Source organism: Cygnus olor, chromosome 1, assembly GCF_009769625.2.
Source record: "Cygnus olor isolate bCygOlo1 chromosome 1, bCygOlo1.pri.v2, whole genome shotgun sequence".
In the NCBI taxonomy this organism is placed as follows: domain Eukaryota; kingdom Metazoa; phylum Chordata; class Aves; order Anseriformes; family Anatidae; genus Cygnus; species Cygnus olor.
The window spans coordinates 76,730,569-76,753,988 of NC_049169.1; the positions used below are offsets into that span (position 1 = coordinate 76,730,569).

Genomic DNA, 23,420 nt, shown 5'->3' on the forward strand with positions numbered 1-23,420 from the left:
GCACTGCCCTGAGCAAACTCCAGTAGGGAGGACACTTTGAGTTCACCACCTGATTTGAGTCCAGCCCCCGAGTCCTCCACTCGACATACACCCTGCCTGTTAGCACTCATGGACCTTCTCTATCCGCTGGCCACTCACTAGCTGGGTAAGTAGACTTTTTCTACGTGATATCTCTTAGATGACTTGCCAGGTAAGGCACTGTTCCCTAATTCTTGTTCAGTTCATCAGTCCCAAAGCACTATTTTACCTCACACCCTTTTTCCACAGTTAATTCCAGCTGTGTCCCTAGCGCTCTGTGCAAGCTGTTGATTTCATTCTGCTCTAGAGCAAACCCGCAGTCTCGAGAGCTTTTACAGAACCACAAATGCTCTGTCCCTACTTTGGCACACATTTTCGCTGGCCCTCTCTGCAGGTCTGGTCCCCTGTTTTCCAGCTGGTTTCTCTTTCTCTATGCCACAGCTCTTCTCTGGCCTCTGGGCCCAGGTTCTCTGCCCAGGAAAGAGTACAGCCCTGTCTTGCTCCAGCACAGAGCTGGAATACTGCAAGCAGTGTACACACACCTGCAGAGCTGTAGCTCCAACTCGCAACCTAAGACCCTCAAAGCCCCACAGAGCAGCTGCCTGCTGGGAAGATACTTAAGTGCTTATGCTGAGAGCCCAGTGTTTCTGGGACAGCTGTGCAGATTGAATCCGATTCTGAGCTTAGACCACAACCTGACCAAAATCCGGAATTCAGCATGGATCAAATCTCCAGGTGAGATCCAGGGCATCACTAGCATTGTGGAGAATAATGTTGCACTGGTAAATGTGGACTTTATAGTAGCACAGATAGACAAAACAATTCCAAAGTGATTGGTTTAGAAGACAGGTGGCTCACCTGTGTAAGAAAAGTATGACTTCCTACTCTTTACAATATAAGAACCAGTAATAAATACTGCAATACCCATAATTGCATATAGAGGTCAGCTTCCTGTGAAATAAGGACAGAAATTTAAGGAACACTGTAAACAAACAGTTCTGTGAACTGTGGGTGAATTTATGGCTTAGACCAATGTTTCTCTGTCACAGCATAACCATTTACTTTTCCCTTTATATTCTCACTGTGCTGCCAGACTGCAAGAATAGTGGCTTACATAATAGTGAATCAGTAGTCGCAGTACTTGAGAGAAGCTGACATAACCAGCAGCAAAAGGTGCTGGAAAACAACCCAGGCGTGATTCCCAGGCAGCAAATTTCAGCCCAGATTGAGCAGAGGGGACTGCATGCATGTCTGTTGGAAGACAATCACTCAATATAATTAATATAATATAATATAATGCAATGCAATACAATACAAATATAATATAATGTAATACAATAACACAGCTGAGCCAATCTTAACAGCTAATTATCACCAAAAGACTTACTCTTCCACTGACGCTGCTCATGCTGTCTCTGCACTTACGGAATTCACAGCAGCTATCAAAACTAACCTAAGACCACAGAAAACCCTTCTAACAAGTTAGGAAATAGAGCTGGCTCAGCAAAGAGCCTGGCAAGTGTTCAAAGGGACAGAGCAGCACTGCTGGTGAATAAGGAGAGATAGGAAGGTGAAAACAAATCCTGCCTTGCCTTTCCAGCCAGAGGAGCTGCCAGAAGGGCTCAGCTGTGCTGTGCCACTTCACCCACAGGCCCAGCTGGACTTTGGGAGAAAAAAAGGTTTTCTTTCTAGGCTAACTGGAAGACATTACTGCCAGCCCAGGGCACGATTCAGGGTTTTATTGGCTGGGTGTCTTTTTGTCTCAGTGGTTGGAGTTGTGCTATTTATCACTTTATGAGAAAAAGCCCAGCTGAGAATCATTACTTTTGGAGCAGCTGTGGTTTTTACTATGTGGAATAGGTAGGAAATCAGATCATCCTATAGCTTAAAACTCATGTTACTTAGAAGAAAAAGATGTTATATTTTAAGGGTCCCCTCATTTCTGAACCATCAACTTTGCTGAGTCACGCTTTTATCTGGAAACCCTGAGGACAAGGCTGCCAGCCTCACAAATGCCATCCTAGCCGAGAGGGCAAGAACAAACTATCACACAAGCCCATCCTAATCCCATAGGGTTTCATGAGCCCAATGTCAACGGACACACTGCAAAATTGGGCATCTTAAAGGGTTAGCCCACAGCCTGACTCCAAGTCAGGGTCACTGGCCCACCAGGCCCCGTTGCTGCTGTCCAGCCCGTGGGCCACCCAGCAGCCGAGGCAGTCATGTTAGGCCACACCGCCAGCTGGTGAAGGGATGCCAGGCAGAGCCATCCACCAGCGACACCGTCAGTGGCTCTGTTTATGGTGCTAGGTGGCACAAACATACTTCTATAGAGCAAAAATGAGATCCATGCCCAAGGAACTCGTGCCTGCTGGCTCTCATTATGAATAACTACCACAAGCTCCAGCTTTCCAGAGGAAAAACGGTTGTGTTTCCAGGTGCGTGAGCCCCATTATCACTGCTGGCAGAGTCCTGCTGTCCTTCGCAGTCCTTAGAGCCACACTTAGGATGTTGAAGTTATCCTGCCCACATCAGTTACCTCTCCACAGATGGCAAGCAAACCTTTAGCAGTGATGACAGTTGAACAGTGACACTGGCTCACTGACATACCATTGTCCCCAGGCATTCAAAAGCTGTGATGAGCCTAAAAAACATGTGAATAATTTTAGAACAGTGAACTGAAGTCGTAGTAATAAATTTTTTAAGCTCTTTATGTAGTCTGTGATTTTCAGGTTCCTAGGCATCATGCCTTTCTAGCTTTTGTTTCTAGGTGGGGGATACTTTTACTTTTTGGAGTTGGCAAAACATGACGTAACTCCTTAAGCCTTGGAAAATGGGTTTGCAATCATCAGACATCATGAGAAAATTTCACAACCACTGGCAACACTGTCATTGTGTGAGCCTGGGCAACTCATGAAACTCTTCTGAACTTTGTTTTTACCTTTCTGGAGTTGGAGAGGATACTCAAGTTTCTAAGTGTTTCAGCTCTTCTGACCAAAAGTGCTCAATAGCACTGTGAACATTAGTTTTCCTTCAAATTCTGAGTACATCTGATCTGTTTGTCTTAATGAAGCTTTTTTCATACAGTGCCATCCCAGATACCTGCTTTTTATTATTAGTGAGGGAAAAGCAAATGAAGTGCATAGGAAAAGTTAGATCAACAGCCCATTCAAAAACTTTCATCCTTGCAAATGGTCTTAATTGCTAGAGGGCAAAGGGCCCTGTTCATTACATTTATGGCCTGCTAGGATTAAGTTTGGGGTCTCTATGATGCATCTGGAGTTGTTTACATTTACTGTCCTAAATGAGGTAATGCCTGTGCCTGTGATCCTACAGCAAAGTGAGATCTCCAGGAGAAAAGCTATATTCTGGCAATAAGAATGGGCAAACTTTTAGCATGTTCAGTGGAGGCACAGTCACCAAGAGCAGAAAGGAACAGGATAGTCACCTTCCATGCCAAGTGCATTGAGGTACAATTGGTAAAAAGGGGACACAGTTAACAATAAAGCAATGTGACATTTTTTGTCATAGAAACAGGGTATGACTACACTTTTTTTTTTTTCCTTTTAAACATAACAGAAAGGACAACTGCTGAAAGATGGAAACATACCCAGAATAGTACTTTATAAAATATAACTTTTTTGAAAATATTTCCAGAAATCTGCAAAACAGTGAAACTGGTTTTGAGTCCAGTCTTTCAGTTCCCTTATTACTCTTACCACAAAAGTACACAAAGGCTCTCTGGTAATGCAAGGTGACTCAGTTCAGATAGGCATCATTTGTTATCTCACCAAATTCTTTTTCAACCCACAGAAGTGAACTATTATTGCTTGCAAGGATCCTGGACAACGAGAAGGCTATGTAAAGGTCTTTGAAGAGAAATTGTACAATATGTGTATTGTTGTTGTTTTTTAAGTCTTCTACGGTTTTGTGGATATAGACAGGGACAGTGACATGCACTCTGCCCTATATAAAGCTCTTTTTGAAACTGTTACCTCCCACGTTGTTGTCATCTCCACTCGCATTGATCCTACTCCTTCTATTTGGGTAGATTAAAATTTTCTGCAAAAGCTAACTCAGCACATCACCCGAGCAAGTGAGTTACGGATGTTGGCTTCAGACCAAAGACCCCTCAGTCCCTCGTGAAGAACCACTTCGGACATTCTTTTTTGTTGGAAAATCAACTTCAACCCCCCTGACTGCAAGTGAGAAAGTGCACTCTGGGGAAGAAACACTCTCAATGTGTGGGAGTTTGTAAAGAGAACTGTGGTCAAATGTAGGAAAAAATCAGACATAGATTTAAAAAGTATTCATAAACATCTAGTTAAGTTTTAGAAGAGAAAGTTATGATGGTTTGTAGCAATTACTTATGTACACACACTGTACTTTAGAAATAGAGCAGTATGTGGCACTGATGGTATTAACATGATTATCCAACATCTGTGCTGTGTTGTTTTGTTTGGTTTGGTTTTGTCCAAAAGGCTGTTTAGTGCTTCCTACTAAATCCTGTTTCATGATAAACCTTAGTTTTATGAAGACCATGGAAACAGAATCAAAAGACAATCAGCAAAATGGGGGATTTTTGTCAGGAAGAAAAGCCCCTGCTTCAGGCTGAGATACACAGGAAAGAGAGGAAATAAAGAGCAATGACAGGATATTTAATAAAGTGAGCTCTTAGAGCTGACTAGCGTGGGCTGCCAAGGCTAGACAAACCCTTATAAAGAAACTTAAGGAAATGAGAAAGAGAGGGGCTGAGTTTTGTTTTATGCCTCTACAAATAAGATCCACTCTTTAAAAGTGATATGCTACCAACATTTGTTTGCTGAGGCTGTTGTTGGCTTAAGAAAAGCAGTATGATAATAATATAGTATTTCTTTTTCTTTTCCTTTCAGCTTTTTGTTCCCTTCTTTCTTTTATTGGGTTTGAATTTCATTGTTTTATTTTGTCTATTCAGTTACCTTTTAAAGGTGTTCCTTTGATCTCCATGCAATGTAGGTGTCATTTTGACCCCACTGTGAAAATCAGAATAATAAAGCAAGCATGACTAAGTAACGTGTTTGAATTGTTCACCACCATCCTCCTAATCTATCGATTAGTTGATTTTTTCAGGTATGTTTTCATGGATCATAAGTGATCTCCCTTTCCTAATGCTGTTGCTAGAAAATCATGTATTATTAAGCAGTCTCAGTTTGGTGGAAGACTTGAGCCTCAACCTCAGCTCTGCCATGGTGACTTATGTGGCCTGCATTCAGGGATAAATGGTTGTTGAAAAATTCCTGGCTGAGGATACTCTCAAATTGTACGCAATCCTGAATCCCAAAAATATTAATGATAATTGTATATTTATGGTTATAAGCCCCTTAAAGCCACAGACTGATAGATACTAGTTTATATCAGCACTACAAAACGTTTTCTATGTATCTGTTAAAATACTCAACAAAAATATTCAGGTCTTCATGACATTTAGGTTGCTATGAAAGGAATAATTTAGTTTTAGAGAAAAATCGTAATTACTGATGAGAGGATAGTAACAGTTATGTGGCATAACAAAGAGCTAAACAATTTTATTTTCCTACCACAGCAGAATACCTATTAAAGTAAAAGGAACTTGTTCTTCAGAACAGCATAGGAATGCTTCTCAGTGTTGCAACTGCTTTTCTTGCAATGGCTGCCATTTTAGATCAGATCATCAGGGCCTTAACTGTTGAGGAATTGGAACCCTTCAGCTGGACTGTTCCTTTATGCTACCATTTACCTGTACTACATGAGCTCTCCTGAGCTCTGCAAATATCATGAGAAGTGAGGCTCACTAAGCCCTCAGCTGAGTGTTCCCTGACTTTGTTAGCAGAAGAGAGATGTTGGGGGACAAAGCTGTTTGCAGAGAGATTAGCGCATTTTCTAGCAGATTGGTCATTTAGGGTCGTTATAGAGTTTAGGAAAGATCAGGGAGTAGTTCAGAAATGCACTAAGGACAGCCCTAATTGCCTACCTGAACTCAGCATCTCCAGCTGTAAGGGAACAACATTCGCCACTGCTTCATGCAAGTCCAAGAAATGTTCCCCACCTCACACATCTCATGTTCCACATCTCATGAGTGGGGAATTTTCCCCTCCTGTTGGAAGGTGGCTGACCCGTGGAGTGCAGCAACCCTGTGAAATGGCCAGCAGGGAGACGAGGTGGTGAAGCACCTTAAGTTATAGCAAGTCATATGACACGTTGGAATTTTCTCAGTAAACTCTGGTATAGTTTTGTCCCAAATAGTGAAGTAGTGCATGGACTCCATGACACCCCAAAAAAGAGTTCATACTGAGTGATCTGCGAGGCTGACATTCACAGCTCTGCAGAGCATTGTAGCCTCTGCTGCTTCATCCAGGAGAGAGAATGAGAGTCATCCTGCAGACATCAGTTCACCACAGGCAATTTTAATTTTAATCCTTTTGGACTTGGCTTTGGAAAAAGATGCCAGGGTAGCTTGGCCAGTAAGTAAGCTGGATCCTGCAACTTGGATAAACAAATCAAAATGTTGCCATCCCATTTAAAGTTTGAAATAAATGCAGCAGTGACCAAGGACTGTTAAATGCATAAAAGCTGTGCTATGAATTGCATATGTCATTTTCCCATGTGAGTAGAGATTTGGGATTGTTTCCCTTTTTAGGTCACCTCAGGTATCTGAAGTGATCTTTTCACGAAGGACTGACATTCAGCCCACATTCTGCGAGAGGGAGTCTCCAGACTGGTGCTGGGTATTAGAGACTGAAAAAAATCACCAAGTCCTTTTGGGAGATAAACGTGTAAGAGCACACAGGCACAGGTAAACACAATTTCTGAGAAACACCAACATTTTCCATGTGATATATGATGTGTCTCTAACTTAGCACTAAAATGCAAGACTAACACTGTTTTGCCTGTCCCCTCTACTGTACAGGGTGCCGTCCTCCCCTCTAGAACACAGACCCATGGACAAAGACAAACACTTTCACAGATGTACACACACGTGCATAGCTTTCATACTTGTTTTCTGTGGTCAGCACAGATTGTGTCATATTTGTCTAGCTTTGGGATTTGTTAGTGTGTTGGTGTAACTTGCGGTGTTTTTTTCTTCATTGTAAGTGCTAATCACACTTCAGTCTGAAGCCTCACTTGCCTAACATACTGGGAGTTTGCTTTTTACTCATGATACCTCTTCTCATAATCATGGTTCTTTCTTTTTGTAAAACAGGAACAAAAAAAACCCAAAGGACATTCTTTTAGTGAGTGAGTGAGTGAGTGTTTTTGGTAGAAATGTTAAAAAGCTCAGGCTAGTTGTGAGTTCTTAGTACATCTCTTTTATCTTGTGTGACCTTGGAGTGCTGGCAGCTCATTTTCACAGAGCTTATCTTCATCTCCCCAAGCAGGCAGGACTGCATCATTTTACTTCTCTGGCTGCAAAGGCTTTCCCAGGTTTCTGTGCTTTGAAAGACTGTTCAGCAAACTCCTAAGTGTAGTGCTGAAAGAGGCATTTCCATTCATTTTGTTATAGTATAGTAAGAGCTTAATCAGAAATAAAAATATATCTATCCGTGATCATGATCAGCATTAAGATACATGCTGAAATGTAACCCCATTCAACAATCCACATGAACATAAATCCTACTCAGTGGAATATAAGGACTTCCTGTAAGGTGGGTATGGTCTTAACATCTTTTCTGTCTCTCTAATTTAAACCTCTCTATTGCTTTTGTATGTCCTTTATGCGTGTCCAAAGACATGTTTCAGTTTATTTGTCTTCTTTTATCTTTTCAAAAAATACTAGAGCATTCAGAATGAGCCCAGTAATTAAAAAATAAAAATAAAAAAAATTCCTTCTACTGCATGACAGTTTACCGTGAAAAAAACAAACTCAGTAAAATGAACAGAATGTCAACAAATACTATTCTAGACTGATCTTCATGCTGAGAGTATCAGGGACTACTCAACTGTTATATGGGGGTAGGAAAATGAGTTTGATGTGATTCTAACAGGTGCTGCTCATGCCTACTCATTCCCAGTGATAGCACTGGAGATGGCTGAATGAACAGAAACTTTGGAAATGATAGCATTTCTATCTCATTGTCAGAAATAAAGATTTGATAGCACAGAGAGAAAACGTATCACAGAAAGGTCTTTTTTCTTCCCTCTGCATTTTCATTTAGCACATCCTACAGAGCAAGAATTACGAATATTACCTTCCAGAATTTTCTGCTGATTGGAATCCACCTTCATTCTGTTTTGACGAATTTCTTGATTTTTTTAGCTCAGATGTTGAATGTGTAAACACAACTAAATAGGATTTGAAGAGCTCTGAAAGAGGAGAGTATAAGAGAGAAAATATTTACTTAGAAACCTTAGTTTGTACCTCCATTGATGTGCCAGATTGTGAGTTGTTGCTTATGTTTGCAGGTAAATTACTCATTTCAGACACTGAGCAAATCCAGGCCTCATAAGTCAGACCTCTCCAATAGACCATCTAAGTTAATTATTTGCATGACTCCTTTGCTTGCACAGCGTAATGACTCACAAAGCAATGGCATCTCAGGAAATGGTTTATACAAATGTAGTACACCACAGTGATTGGTGTGGATTTTAGGAAGTCCCTGTCTACTGTAATCTCTGAAAAGCTTTGAAAGTTTTGACTTATAAAAGGTTGGATTCAGAGACATGAATGAAGGGAGAACTGCTCATGGAAGAAAGAAATACCAAAAATTAAATACTGCCCTGAGAGGCCTAGTTATGCTATTGTATTGTGTCCTTGACCACAGTATAAGGATCTGACTTAAATGTTTTGGGGCTCCTGATCACACTGACATTAGTTGAGAGTTCAGCATCTACAGACCACTGTGAATGTGCAGCTTAATTGTCTGATTTATATTTGTAAATTGAGGAAAACAACATTTATTTGTAGCACAATGCCAGTGTGAAGTGTGTAAACACAGCAACAGCAATTCTATGATCAGCTTAGTTCACAAGTCACCTACTTATCACAAAACACAGTTCTAAGTTAGCTGCTACAAAAGTCCTATAAGCACTACCAGTCTAGCAAAATGCTTATGTAAAACATTTCCATCACTCTGCACCTGTATGTTCTGTTTAACACTATTTCACTATTTAATCCTGCCTCCAACTCCCTGACCCATTTTTGTCCTCTGACTACTAAAGGAGGAGCTGGTACAACACTACAGGTGAGCTCAGAACAAACCCACCTCTTGCTTGGGTGAAGTCTGATTACCACAAAGAGCACTGATGTTTTACTAAGCTTACAGACAGTTTCTTGTTATGCAGACTGGTAATAAAACGAAGGATGCAAAGGATATCCAAGTAACTGAAGGTGATAGATTTCTGTTTAAACATACATGGGAGAGCTATTCCACAGCCATGCAACCACAATGAAGTTAAGGTACAAGATTACAGGATAGGACTCATAAGAAAAAATATTTAGGTATAATTGATATGCTTACATACTCGTCTCAAAGTGTGGACGGTGGAAAACTCGAGCTGTCTCCTTAACGTTTGTTTTCTTTGTAAAGCCATGATACAAATACAGTGGTAATAGCATACATTCAAGGCTAAGTGTAACACAGAAGGACTACATTCTGGTCCTCTGGTACAACCCTGATGGTAACATCCCTCCTCTTTCTATTGTCCATCAGTATTTGCTTGTCTCTTGCCTGGCACTTGCAGAGTAGTCAGACTGCCTTTCTATTCTGTACTCTGTATCTATATACCTGCAAATTCAAGGGATCTAGGTCCTTACAGCAATCAAAATAAAATTACCAGTCTTAGATCATAAGAGTCAAGCAAGTTGTCCTCAGTGCTTTCTGAAGTGTTCTGCTGTGTTCCTGCATACTGCGTCTCCTGCTTACTTTGTCATACAGTCCAACAGCACTACAATATTTTCTCTCAGACCAAGGTACCGCTTGACACATAGGAATGTGGTTAAAAATGTGCATTGCCCTTCACAGGATAAAACAAGAACAAAGTTCACGTATCAACAGGCTATCCTATCAGCAAAACAGACAGGATAATTATTATGTTCAAAACCCACAAGTATCTGTTAGATGAAAAGTACTACGGCAATATAGTCATTAAGGAATGTACATGTTTGATATAAATTTATATTACAGATGAAATCCAAGTAACAGAAGATGATTAGGTTGCTGTTGTTTAAACATACGTGGGGAAGCTATTCGACAGCCATGCAACTGCAATGAAGATGCAAGATTATATGATAAGACTATGATAAGACCCCTAACGACAAATAATTACAGTATAATTAATGCAGATGGCTTAAAAAAAATCAGTGAATGCCAAAAATAATCTGAAGAGTTTATTAATAAAATTTCAAAATCACCTTCTTGGAGATGCTTGTTGATACTTAAGTTTTGAACCAATCCCTCCCGGAACACACACAAGGCCACTCTATTGTTGCTTAAATTTCTCAGAGTATTTCCTTCATGACATCATCTCCCTAGAAGCAGAAATTGGTACAGTTAGGCTGCTGATCTACTAAGAAAACTGCTCGTCATGCAGACCAATGTGATTTCCTCATTCTTTCAATTACCTGTTTCATCTGTATACTCTGGTATTTTTTTCGTCACATGCTGTGCTTTCTTGTCATAGGAACAGTTGTTCGCTCTTCGCCTGCTTAATGTCAAGGCACAAAAGATCTTGCAATACTGTTGATTTTATGATCACTAGCAAACAAACCTCTGTGGACTCTGAGGGGTTGAAGGAGCAGTTGACAGACACTGGGTGACAATTAGCATCCCAGCTCAAGCAGTGATTCCCATGTTAATTTCAAGATGTCACAATCTACTTTGGGTCTCAGCTTGCTGATCACAGAACAAGGAAGGTATGACACTACTCTTTAATGGGTAAGGAATGCATGCTGATATAATCAGAGTCATAAGACAGTTTATTGCAGGTGAGTGAACTTTAAAAAAAATTTCTTGTTGGAAAGGAAAAGGGCCCACTCCTCGTTCTCTAAGAGAGCTGATGCCTCTTCACACACACCAGTCTCAAGAATCCTATAAAAGTAACATGCCACAACACAGTTTTGAATTACTGCATTAACTGAGTACAGCACAAGTAAGAACAAAGCAGGAAAGGAACTACAGAGGTAACCAGCTAAACGTGGTCAGGTGAAAATTGCCAGTGGATATATCATGCAGACAGTAATTGCTTACACCACACCAACTGATCACGAACATTTTTTTTTTTTTAGCAGGAACTTGAGCTAGTCAATCTATCCAGGTGTGGGAAGACTTCCAGTGAGATCTTCACACTGGGTTATGACAGCAGAGACTGATTCCGACCATCCTATCAATAGTCTGGCATTTAGCTTGTGATTGAGAACAGAATCTCTCCTGAGGTCTTCTTGTGATACTCTTTGTAAATAAAGCTGTCACCAGCATCCCGATACATGGTATCTCACTGGCTATGTAATACTTCATAAATCACAGGATATCAGTTATCTCACACTACAGAAAGGCTTGCTGGGTGTTCTATTCAAAAAGGAGCTACAAAAGCTACCTACATGGTTCTGAAAGTGCTTCCATCCACTACTCAGTGTTATGATAGAGCTAGAAAAGGCTCTGACATATGCCAGTGTCCACACCAACAAGATTGTCTTTCACAGTAATTTGGAAGAGAAAGGGAAAAGAAAGATTCAACTAAAGTATTTGATACCTGACATTAAATGCTTAAGTGATCTGATAATACAGCCTTATGGTACATGTTTACCTGGTTTTGATAGTATTGTCTCATACTAGAAGGCATTCACTATTTTTTATATAGGAAAGATTTTTTGTTTAAGTATTAAAGGATCACTAAGCAAACAAAAATGTCGTTTTGACTTTTGCTTAAAAAATTAGGTAGCAAAAGACCTTCCTGCTGATAAATGTACAAAATCCATAATTTCCAGAGGGCAGAGGCCAAAAAAAAATCACATAACGAACATGAGCACTGAACACTCATAACTGCCCAAACCTCAGACAACTGGCTTAGCAGTGAGAATAAATTTCATCTTTTATCTGAGCAAAGTTGCCCTGGCAGCTGAAATGGCCAACCAGACTCTGTAGTACAAGCTTGGTTTGCAGAAGACTGATAAGCAGCCTCATTGTGGTCTAGAGCTTTGTCAGAAGTGGGAGGCACTTGTCTCTTCTCTCCACTTCTCTCTAGTGACCAGCAGTAGGACCCAAGGGAACAGCATAAAGCTGCATGATAGTGTCCTCCACTGACACCATTCATTATTCCAAGTCTCTGCTTTTTTTCCCTAGATCTTTCTGTATTGGGATATTTCATGAATGTTGTTCAAAGCAAGTGTCACAAATAAAGGAGTATAATTCTCAGCAACTTGCTTTTATCACCCTTTTATCTTAGCCTTTTATTTATTTTATGATTAGTATCAATTCTGTAAGTGCACAGAAAAAATTAGAAAACAAAACTTAAGGATATTTCAGGAATCTGTTCTCTTCTGTAAGTATATCAACACTTGTATAGCTTCCAAAATTGGACACAGCAGTTTAAGGCCCAAATCTATGACCATAAGACTCCAGCCCAACTAAACACTGGGACTTCGGTAATCAAGAGAAGCTTACTGATACAAGACATCACTGAAAACTAGACATCAGTAACTAGTAACAGGCAAATAAGTGAATCTACATAAGAGAAGTGTAAACAACATAAGTTTTTCCCATAGCAGATTTCTAGATCTATAGGACCCTTTCTCTAGGTTTCTGTAGGGTAATGGTAAACAAAACCTTAATGTTGGCATATTTTTGATGGGTGGCCCACAGGGAAACCCCCTATTCAATTTCTACCCACCAGTAAAGATATCAGAAAAGAATCTGGGCATAAACTACACTTAAATCATTATATGGACTGAAAATATCATACAGAAATGGCTTCCAGTAAGACTGTATTAGTGAAATCCCACCACAGGTGACTACATTGTTTCTAACTTCATAACCACACATCTACCCTTTAGTGTCTGCCACAAACTACATGAAAGTAGAATGTATTATCTAGAATAAACTAGAAATACCAGAAATAAGTCACTAGGACAACAAAACATGCCTGAAAGTTGCTTTATTTGTTCATAAGGTCTGTGCGTTACAGCAAGCATAAGTTTAGCTACTGTAGACAAAAGCTCAGTCTGGAAGAGCATTAAATGTTAACCATAGAGATGTATAGTGAGTAGAGAGCCCACATTTGCACACAACACGCTGTTTTTCTATTGCTGGAATTTAACACTTGTGAATTACATATCTTTGAGATCTTTCTGGATGCTCCACAATGTATCTGCACTCTTCTTCAGCTGAGCCACCTCATCATCCTTCAGCTTTTGGTTGATGACGCTGGTCAATCCGGAGGCACTTAGGACACAAGGCAGGCTCAGGAAGACATCATTCTCAATGCCATACATGCCCTGCCACAAACAAGATAGTACATTACTGACAGAAATCCCTAACTCCAGATTTGCATGTCAAGAATCTTTCTGACAGAAGACCTTAAAGCCTGCAGAAAGCAGGCTTATTTTACAGCCTGCAGAAAGTTCAGTCAATGTATTTGAAGATACAAAAAGCTATTATTTTAAACCAAATAGCAATACTGAAATAGATGATTTCAGTAATTCCACCTCTAAAAGCCTCAATTTTGTTTATATCCAGCAAGCAGCTGACAAGTCTCAGATACAGAATTAAGGTATGTTGCAGTGACAAGTCTGTTTCCTGACTATAGAGGGAGCTGTAAGTTCAGCTTGCTCAGACTCCTTCCTCCACGAGGAATTATGCAACTAGTACAGACAGCTATTTATTTTATATATATCAGCTATACAGGACATGCTCTTCCCTACCACCTTTGCTAGGGGGTGTTTCATGGAATCACAGCTGGGCCTCCATGAAGTTTTCCATTTTTGCATGGAGATTTTCTTTTAATGAAGCTGCATACCATGCATAGCAAACTTTACACAAGGGTAATACAATACTAGGCAGTACAGAGCAGTTTGGCTCCAGACTTGTTATAAGGGTAAGCTAAGAAGAGAAAAATTACAACAGTAAGTTCCCTGTATAACAATTAAAACTCAGTACTTTTTAACAAAGCTTCCTTTGTACATCACCTTGCTGACTGTTTTAGTCTTTTCATAGTCTAGTTTCTTCCACAATAAAAACCATGAACTAGAGGATCCAATTAGCCACATTTCTTACCTTTACCAGTGTTGACACTGAATGAACCCGGCACAAGTTCTTCAGCATGGTCTCACAGAGCTCGGCAACGCTAAGGCCAATGGCCCAGTTTGTGTATCCCTTCAGCCTGATTACCTCATAGGCACTAAGGAAACATTGAAATAGTCACATTAAGATTTAGTATTCCAAAAAATATATTGAAGACACCTTAAGATAAACAAATGTTTCCCATTTAAAGAAAAACTCCTATGATATGCTAAGTTTTAGAATTAAAACATTTAAGACATTTCAGCATTACAGTATAAAATGAAGTCTACATTATCCCATACGTATATTAACAAAACCCTATTGTTCTCTCAGCTGAAAAAGAGAAAGATTCATAGATACCATGTACGAACTATTATTTTAGTTAAAGGTAGAAAAACAGAAGAAAAATTCCTTATTCAAATCAGTAGGACAATGGCTTAGATATTCCAGATGTATTCAGAATGATTAAGTAGACATAGAGCTGCATACCACCCCCCACATCTTAGTTGTTTTACCCAACGTCTGAAAGCTTTACACCAGCTTAGTGAGACAGGTAACTTAGGGACATACATATCAGCTTTTTGACAAGTCACAAACAAAAGTTTTCCTAAGAGTCAACTCCAATGTTCTGCTCACAGAAACATATCACCTTTTCCTACTGTCTTGCTCCCTTTGTACAAGGATAACCACATAAAAAATTATTTGCAAGAATGCAAGTGCATACTGGTTCTGTAAGCACTGTAGTACTCAAGTAGGTACATTGCACAAGAGTTGGAATCAATGCAGGAAAATAAAGCTTACCAACTGAAATCCTGCATTTCTGTGCTTAAACTAGTACTTCCACTTGTGCAACCCCTCCTAATATGAGGGCATTAAAGCTGTAGCAGAATGGAGATGCAGCATGCAGAAATGCTATTTCTAGTATCAAATGCATCCATAGAATTCCTTAACTTACTGTACCTTTCAACCACTTGCTTGTGGACTTCTTTCCAGTTCTCACTGTCTTTGTCAGTTCCCATGGCAGGATTCAACTCCTGGAGAGAAACGCCTGCCACATTAACTCCGCTCCAAACAGCCACTACAACAGAGAGAGGACATAAGCTTCCACAGCACTTCACTAGGCAAAGCAGAGGATTACTTACTAATATAAACTTGAAATAAAGTCATAGCAGCTAGAACCACAATAGTTTGAGAAGAAGGTTTTCTATTTTCATTTAGCTATGGTTACTTCTGAGGACTCTGGGCATCAGGTTTGAGAATATTTTAGTACTGGTACAGATTAAACAACTGACAGACCTTTGAGTCCTCTGGACAAGTACTTTTCAAGTCAGAAACCTCAAATTTGAGCAAACAGGCACATCTTAGTTGTTCAGCCTTTTAAAACTAACTTTATTCAAGAATTGCAAAAGTATGTATTTGCTGTCCCACACATCAATATGAAGATATTCTCCAAGAACTGTACTCTATTTCCCTGAATAACTGGATAGTAATATGCAAACTTAGAATACCAGGAGAAGAATTTGCAAGTCTCTTCACATCAGAAGCTTACAGACACTCTCCCCTGTTCCTGCACAGTAACCAGGAAATTTCCTAGTTACTTCAAAGCAAAAGCAGATGAAAGTGAAGCAGAACAAGCTCTGTGTATGCTCAACCAAGCTCTGCTTTCACGACAGCACAGGGCTGGCTTCAGTTAGCACTGTAGTTGATCAGACACTACTTTGATCAAATGCAATGTGACATTGAAGATGTGGCTCCCTTACACAAACAGTACTACAATTTAGAGCAGCACCCATCTTCTGGACAGTTGTTCTGCTACATCTTTTCAGGCTTGAAATAAACTTGAAAACTAAGATGAATAAGCTTCTTTGATTTCATGATTTTCAAAGTTACCTTTTTAAAACCTCTCTTTAAATAGCATGGAGGAGTCACAAAATAAGGGAAGGAATAGTTGTTAGCTTGAATCTGGATTGTAAGCCTTTTCTATTATTTACAACAATCTCTGCCACTCACCTAGTACAAACTAATACTGCTTTCAGAAGAGAATCACGTTACAGACCATATATTACAGTAATCCACAAAAACTAAGGATGAAGTAGTAAACTATAGTCCTTAGGACACAACACTAGATTGGTGAAAACTGGTCTTTTCAATTCAGTATTTAATTATACATCCTGAATCACTTTCATTGAAAAAAGCATAGCTGGATTTCCTGGACTTTGTTGTCCTATGATCTTGATTAACAGACAGTGTAGTGCCAGTCATTCAAGCTCAGCCACATCCGTTTTCAGATTTTTCTAACACATTCAGCCTCAGTCTGTAATACTGTGGCCAGAACTGCTCCTTACCACTGGAATCACCATGTTCTCCTAGAATCCAGCCATGGCAGCTGGTTGGGTGGACACCAAGTCTCTCAGACATCAGGTAGCGGAATCTAGCTGTGTCTAGATTGCAGCCACTTCCAATCACACGGTGTTTTGGCAGGCCACTTAGCTTCCATGTGACATAGGTTAATATATCAACTGAAAAGAAGAGCATGCATAGTAAATGAAACCATTTACATATACCAGAAAGAATGTTCCAGCAAGCACTTTATTACAGGGGTAGGGTAATCAAGATGACACAAAACATAGACGGGCTCATTGTTCACAGTATTTTAGACCTATCCTATTTGCAGGATTAAGATGAATATATCACTTAAGTTTAGGACCCACCTAGCTACCACTCAAAACATACTGAGGAAGGCCTTTGGATATAAATATCCTACCAGCCAAAACTGCAGGAGCTTTTTTTGGTCACAGCTAGACCCCTAGGGCATCCAGAACTGGGACAGACCTCTTTATCTATCTAAAGACAGTCAAGCAATTTCCTGAAGTAATGCCACCTTCCACTTTACAATAACAGGCAGAACAATTTACAGTAAAAATTTGAAAATTATGTACTATTTCTAGTTAGTAACTACTCCAGGTTCATTTATTGAACACATCTGTTCATTAAATAGTTTCTGCACTGAATACCTTTTTAGTATGGAAAGCCAAATGAGCTCTATGCTTTGGCTGCATGTGTCTCTAAAAATAGTTTAGAAAAACAAACCAATTAAGGTTGCAGCACACAAGAAAAACCCATCTCTGTAGCTCAAAGCAACAATAATGAACAGAAAACAGTAAGTTTTGACTCCAAAACTCAAGGAGAAGCCAGTTCTCAGAAGGAACGTATTTATACATAGATCATTTGCTCAGGCACCAAAAGCATGTAACAGGAAGGTGCAAACTGCACTGAGACTACATGTGGCATGCCCACTAGGCATTGCTTCCCAACAGCCACAATTGGCACGGTTTCTGCCAGGGCCAGAGCAATCCATGTATAGGATGCAGAGCACCTCCCTTTCAAAGAAGTACATTCACTCTGGCTTCTAGGTGCCAAGCTGCATCACAGTTCTGGACACAGCTTTATCATCTCACTGTTCACCAACAGTAGGGCTTTCCACTCGGGACAGGATGTGGACAGTGTTATCAGAGTTACAGCCCAGACAGATCTGTCATATTCCAGTGCTCCTGAAGTCCTTTCTAATGGGCTTACAGTAGTTTCCACTACGCCCACTAGTTGTACAAGACAATTCCACACATTCTAAGAAAAAGCAAAACAATTCTAGAAAAGCAGCGTGCAGTTCTCCCCCTGCAGCTATGCTACAGGAGAGGTCTTTAGTTTGAATTCAGCCTTGCTAGAACAAAAACAATTTGTTTTTTGACTTGGCAATTTTAAACTTATCTAAAAATCATGTTATTGTACTTGCATAGTAACTACTTGCTTGGTACACCAATATTCAGTAGTACTACTTGTATACTAGCTAATTGCTTAAACACCAGCTGAGTTGGTAGTTTTACATGCACTACTCTGACTGTCAAGTCAGCCTTAAAAGCAGTGTCACTTCATTGCCAGGGCTCTATAGTAATGGCTTTACTCTGATGTTGAATCTAGCAGAGACAGTCCTACAGAGACTTCCTACAAAGCATACTGATGTTTATAAGCAGCTTTAGGAATCCAGATGTCCAGGCTTTTCCAGGACAATTAGACAGTTGTGCATGCTCACTTGTAAGTAATAACTGCATCTTTCATAACTTATATATTTAACCCGCCATTTTTGTTCAGCACAGAGAAACCCTTCCCTGAAAATACAGATGTAGCTGTATTTTCTTACTTCAGTGTTATTGCAATTGTTTAACAAGCATGGTTTATATCTTAAAGCATAAATTCTTCAATCTGAACAATAGCCACAGTATATCCAAAGATAGTTATTTACAAACAGCTTAAGAGCTAAATGAATGTCTCCTGCTCATTCAAACCTTCAGAGCTAGAAATTTAAAGCTACTTACTGCTTAAGCCAATGCAAGAATGGAAGTATCTACCATTAGATACACTCTTAAAATGCAGACTATGAGGAGTTCTGAATAAGTGTTATACACTTAGAAGTGCTCTTTATATTTTAGTTAACAACTACAAAGCAGACATCCAAGGTTAATGAAAATCTCTTGTCAGAAATAATCTTTTCAGATAGAACACTAGTTTTCCAAAACCAGAATTAATTCATAAGTACTTCAGAGAACTGTCTTACCTGGGTTGGAAACCACAAGAATGGTGCAATTGGGGCTGTATTTAACAATCTGAGGAATGATGAATTTGAATACATTTACATTCCTCTGAACCAGGTTGAGACGACTTTCCCCTTCTTGCTGACGAACACCCGCAGTTACTACCACAATCTTGGAGTTGGCTGTGACAGCATAATCTACAACCAAGCATGGAAAAGACTTAAATAGACTTATCACTAATTTCAACAGCATCATGTTCACACAGGTATTCTGGGTAGTCTCTCCACCATGCCAATATTCAAACCCAAACATGAGACATCATCCCAACAAATCAGTGCACAGGTCTGGAGAATACATTCAACCCCTCTGAATCTCAGTTCCACTATCCATATAAATGAACATTATTTCTTCTATATTAAAGTACTAGTGTTTCACTAGTAAAAAAAAAAAATCAGTTTTACAAAACTGCCACCCAAAATAGTAAGTTGACCATTAGAGATTTAAGAAAGCTTGAATTGAGAGCCATTCCCATTGGGATATTAGTCTGAAATCTCACCCCGATTCATAAATTTAATCATATTGATGCCCAATCCTGAGTCCTGATAACATGAGTAATGCTCCACTATTAGATTTACAGAATACTAGTATTAATAAAATAATTTAAGGTTCTGAGGTTCACCTTTGTCTGCCACAATCTTATGAGTTTGAAGGAACAAGCTCCCATGCTGCAGATCCATCATTTCTCCTTTTAGTTTGTCTTCCAAAACATCAACCAGAGCAAGCTCATCACAAAGACCCTGAAGAAATAACAATTTAAAAGGAACCAATATATTATTAGCCATAGTTACTTCTGAGTTGAGCAATATAACCTTTTAAATGAACATGATACACATCTGGAAGCATCCACTCTATAAAGACAAACCCGTAGGACAGAACTATCTTGGTGCTACTACAAGATACACCAGAACAAAGTCACAGGCTACTTCAGAACAAGTTTATCATCCTTGTTCAGACTTTCTAAAGTGTTATTTGTGGGTAGTTTTGACTGTGCAGCTACCCCTTTACCTGTATGCACTTTGTGACTTTTTTTTTTTTAAAAGAGAAAAAAAGGCTGCACCTTTGAGTTATAAGAAGCCCTATAAACCCATTCAGTAGAAAAAAAGAAGGCCCATTTTAATGTTTAGACACCTAACACCATACTACTTCACTAATAAGTGTTTTCTTATAAAAGAGATCTTTCAACTAACTTATTGAACAAAAATAGAACAGAAACAGACTGATCTCCCTTGATATTAGGGAACAGCATCACGGAAAACAAACTAATTTTTCTTCCATTAGAGCTATTACAATGTTGTTGCTTTGCAAAACAGATTTGGTCATATACGCTTGTTGTCCAGCCAGGTTAAGTTGGGAAACAACATTATGTAGTCTCAGAAGAGGACAGTGAAACACAGGGGTGGAATAAAAGATGTTTTTCTATTACAGAGAATTTCTATTACAGAGTTTTACCACCTTCTGAGAGAAGTGTTAGCTAACTTTGTGAATTCCATTACACTTTGAAGGCTTATAATTCAGTAAGTTACACTGAGAACCAGATTAGTAGCTCTGTTTTCCTAGGTATCTGTATCCCATCTGAAGGTAGTTGTTAGGACATTATTATGCTACTGAAAGTGTCACATCAAGCAAGCTTCTCTTTGGTTTCATATAAAAAGGGCAATGCTAATTTCACATCAAGATTAGTTATTAGCATCAACTGCACACTTTAAACATGTAACACTATTTACTGTTTTTCATCTAGAAAAATGTTTAACAGCAGGCATATTTAAGTCTTTCACTTCAGATTTAAAAAAAAAAAATCACACTGGAGTTTATTGCTTTTTTGCACCATTAGCTTTCACAACTGAGTTGATCAAGTACTGGAGGAAAACCTCAGAGTCTAGGGGAAAGTGTCCCTGCTCACAGTGGGGAGTGGGGGTGGAATTAAATTATCTTTAAGGTCCCTTCCAACCCAAACCATTCTGTGATCGTATACTCACTAGTTTACCCTGCAGACTATTTAAAAGCAAAGTAAAAGTCTCAGTTATTTAAATGTTATCAGAAGTATCCTTAACAGAAGTCACTGGCATTAAACTACATGTAATCCAAATCTCGAAAAAGAATGCATGCAGAAGTGTGATTATATATATGTTTATACATACTAGTGATATGGGCCTGAGCATAGACCTTGCAGCAGACTCTGCAGGCTAAGGAGCCAGTTTGCTCACTGAACCGGAGAAGTACCTGGAATAACTCCAGCAATTAATTTCAGGAATTTGCATCAATGTTGCCTAGGGAATTCAGCTTGCTATTAGCACACACAGAATAGAAGTCTGCATAATCACCATCAGAAACAGCTTAAAATATTCTCATTAAAAACAGTTGCCTTGAGACTGTAGACCTTTCCACTTCTAAAACGGTACAGCAACAGTGACTTGTTTCTAATAGAGCTAAAAATAACTAACTAACATGGAATTTTAGTGTCATTGAAATGTACATATTAATACTACAGGGGTAAACTGAACTTCGTATTAGCACATTAAGTTACATAAAATCTAAAGCCATCTAAAATTCAACTGTGTCCAAATATTAACACATAGGAAGTTAGGCACAAAGTTTTATGCTATGGTTTAACAAAATTAGAAGACATTTTGGGCAGCCAGCTATCTTGCAGAAGCCAGTCACATCTAGTTCAGTGACAAGAATTAGATGTTTCTGTTATAAAATGCTTTTATATTACAACTTACATTTGCAAAAGAATAAGAATAGCAGAAGCCCAGAGGTAATGAACTCCATCATGCCATAATCAAGACAGAAAAATTTAAGACTAGCTTTTATTCTAGGTTTGGTCCATACATCTCAGCGACTGTAAAACTAAACTTCTGAGAGCGCAATTTGATCCTGCATAGCATACAATATTAAGTGCAGACAAATGATGGATTGTAATCAAGTTTACAGTAATTTACCTGACTTCTGGTCTGTTACCCTTAAAGGCTACAGCACTGCTTCAAAAAACAAGTGAGTTTGAGGAAAGCACTTTTTATATCTGTAGTTTTTAAGCAACAGTGAATTGTCTTTCTCTCCTCCATTACCTTTCAGCTTTAGTTACAAGTTACATACTTGTGAAAAAATTGTTAACTTCAATTCAGTACTTAGGTTCACAATGGCCTTTACTTACTGCCATCTTTTCTTGCTGCCAAGGCTTAAATATCAGCAAGTCAAAGCCCTTGAACATTTTTTCCACAGTTAAAATCAGTACTTCAAAACACGCATCCTTGAGGTAATAGAGAACAGATCATCTCCAAATAAGAGACAACTGTTTCAGTAGCACACGCAAGATTTTTGATCCCAACGTTGTTAGCTACTTGATGCAAGATCTACCACTTCAAGGGGGTAGGGCGTAAGTTTGTCTTCTTAGGAAGAAAGATAAGGTATGTGGCTCCCACTCATCTTTTTAAAAACAAGCATAAGGAATCAAGTTTAACTTAGTCATAGTATTCACAAAAAAACAAAAGACAATGGACAAAGATCCTTGTTACATATTTACACTTTGCTCTAGGACCACAACCTGGGATTTACCTAGTAAAAGTAAACAGAAGTTACAGTAACCTCTAGGTTCAGATTTAGTTTTTGAAGACTACAGGTAACACCTCTGTAACCAGACAACACCAGCTAAAGAGAAGTAAAGAAGCCCACTGAAGGCAGCAGTGATATTTTAACTGCTTCAGTTAGGGCACAGATGCATTAAGAGCACGCTGCAAGGGCACGCAGTCCTCCCATACTCCGCATCGACTCCTGGAGCGCGCACATTTGTTACTCAGTGGCGGAGCTCCACTGGGCAGCCTCCAGCTTTGTCATGGAAGAATTAAAGATGCGTATGTTCAAAAGAAAAAAAAAAAGAAAAGAGAAAGGAGGGCTCGGGAACAGGCTAAGGACAGTTAGGTTTATGGCTGAAGGTAGCAGAGCACCGTACCTTTCCGAGGATGCTGATGGCGCAGGCCATGCCCACCTGCCCGACGCCCACCACCGTTATCTTGCTGCTGGGCACCGCGCTGGCGGCGGCCACGGGGGTCATCAGCTTCTCCTTCAGGGTCGCCATAGCGTCCTGCAGGAGAAGGCTCGGGTCAGCACGGCGGGATACAAGCCCACAACCACCCCACCCGGTACCAAGCCCCCCCCCGCCACCGACCGCCTCCCCCCTCAAAGGCCCGGGGCCCCCGATCCCCAGCGGCCCCACTCAGCCCGTACCCACCAGCCGTGCTCGGAGCAGGGGGATGCAGAAGCGTGCTCCAGCTCCCCTCGGGGCCCAGCAATGAGGGATCCGCAGCGGAAGGGGCGGCCCCCAACCAGCCGGGCCGCACCGCCCCCCAACGCTCCCCGCCGCGCCCCCAGGGCGGGCCCCAGCGCCATGAGGGGCCGCGGGCCCCGCGCTCGGGCCCCGCAGAGGATGGGGGTGGCAGGGGCACGCGGGCAGTACCTGGCCCTCATCCCTCTCTCTCGTGTTTGGGGCGCTTTAGAGGAAGCGGGGAGGGATCTCCACCGGCCCGCCGCC

At 40.1% G+C, this 23,420-nt stretch overlaps 1 protein-coding gene across 1 annotated transcript; it reads right to left on the minus strand.

The window, feature by feature from the left end:
- Window positions 1-13,107: 13,107 nt before the first annotated feature.
- LDHB (lactate dehydrogenase B) lies at window positions 13,108-23,253 on the minus strand. The gene is made up of 8 exons (XM_040545196.1): window positions 23,121-23,253; window positions 22,842-22,973; window positions 19,512-19,629; window positions 18,856-19,029; window positions 16,592-16,765; window positions 15,207-15,324; window positions 14,241-14,364; window positions 13,108-13,462 (listed from the first exon to the last, which is right to left on the minus strand). The coding sequence occupies exons 2-8, from the start codon at window positions 22,965-22,967 to the stop codon at window positions 13,295-13,297; spliced, it is 1,002 nt and encodes a 333-aa protein (XP_040401130.1). The 5' UTR covers window positions 22,968-22,973; window positions 23,121-23,253; the 3' UTR covers window positions 13,108-13,294.
- Between the last annotated feature and the right edge of the window lie 167 nt (window positions 23,254-23,420).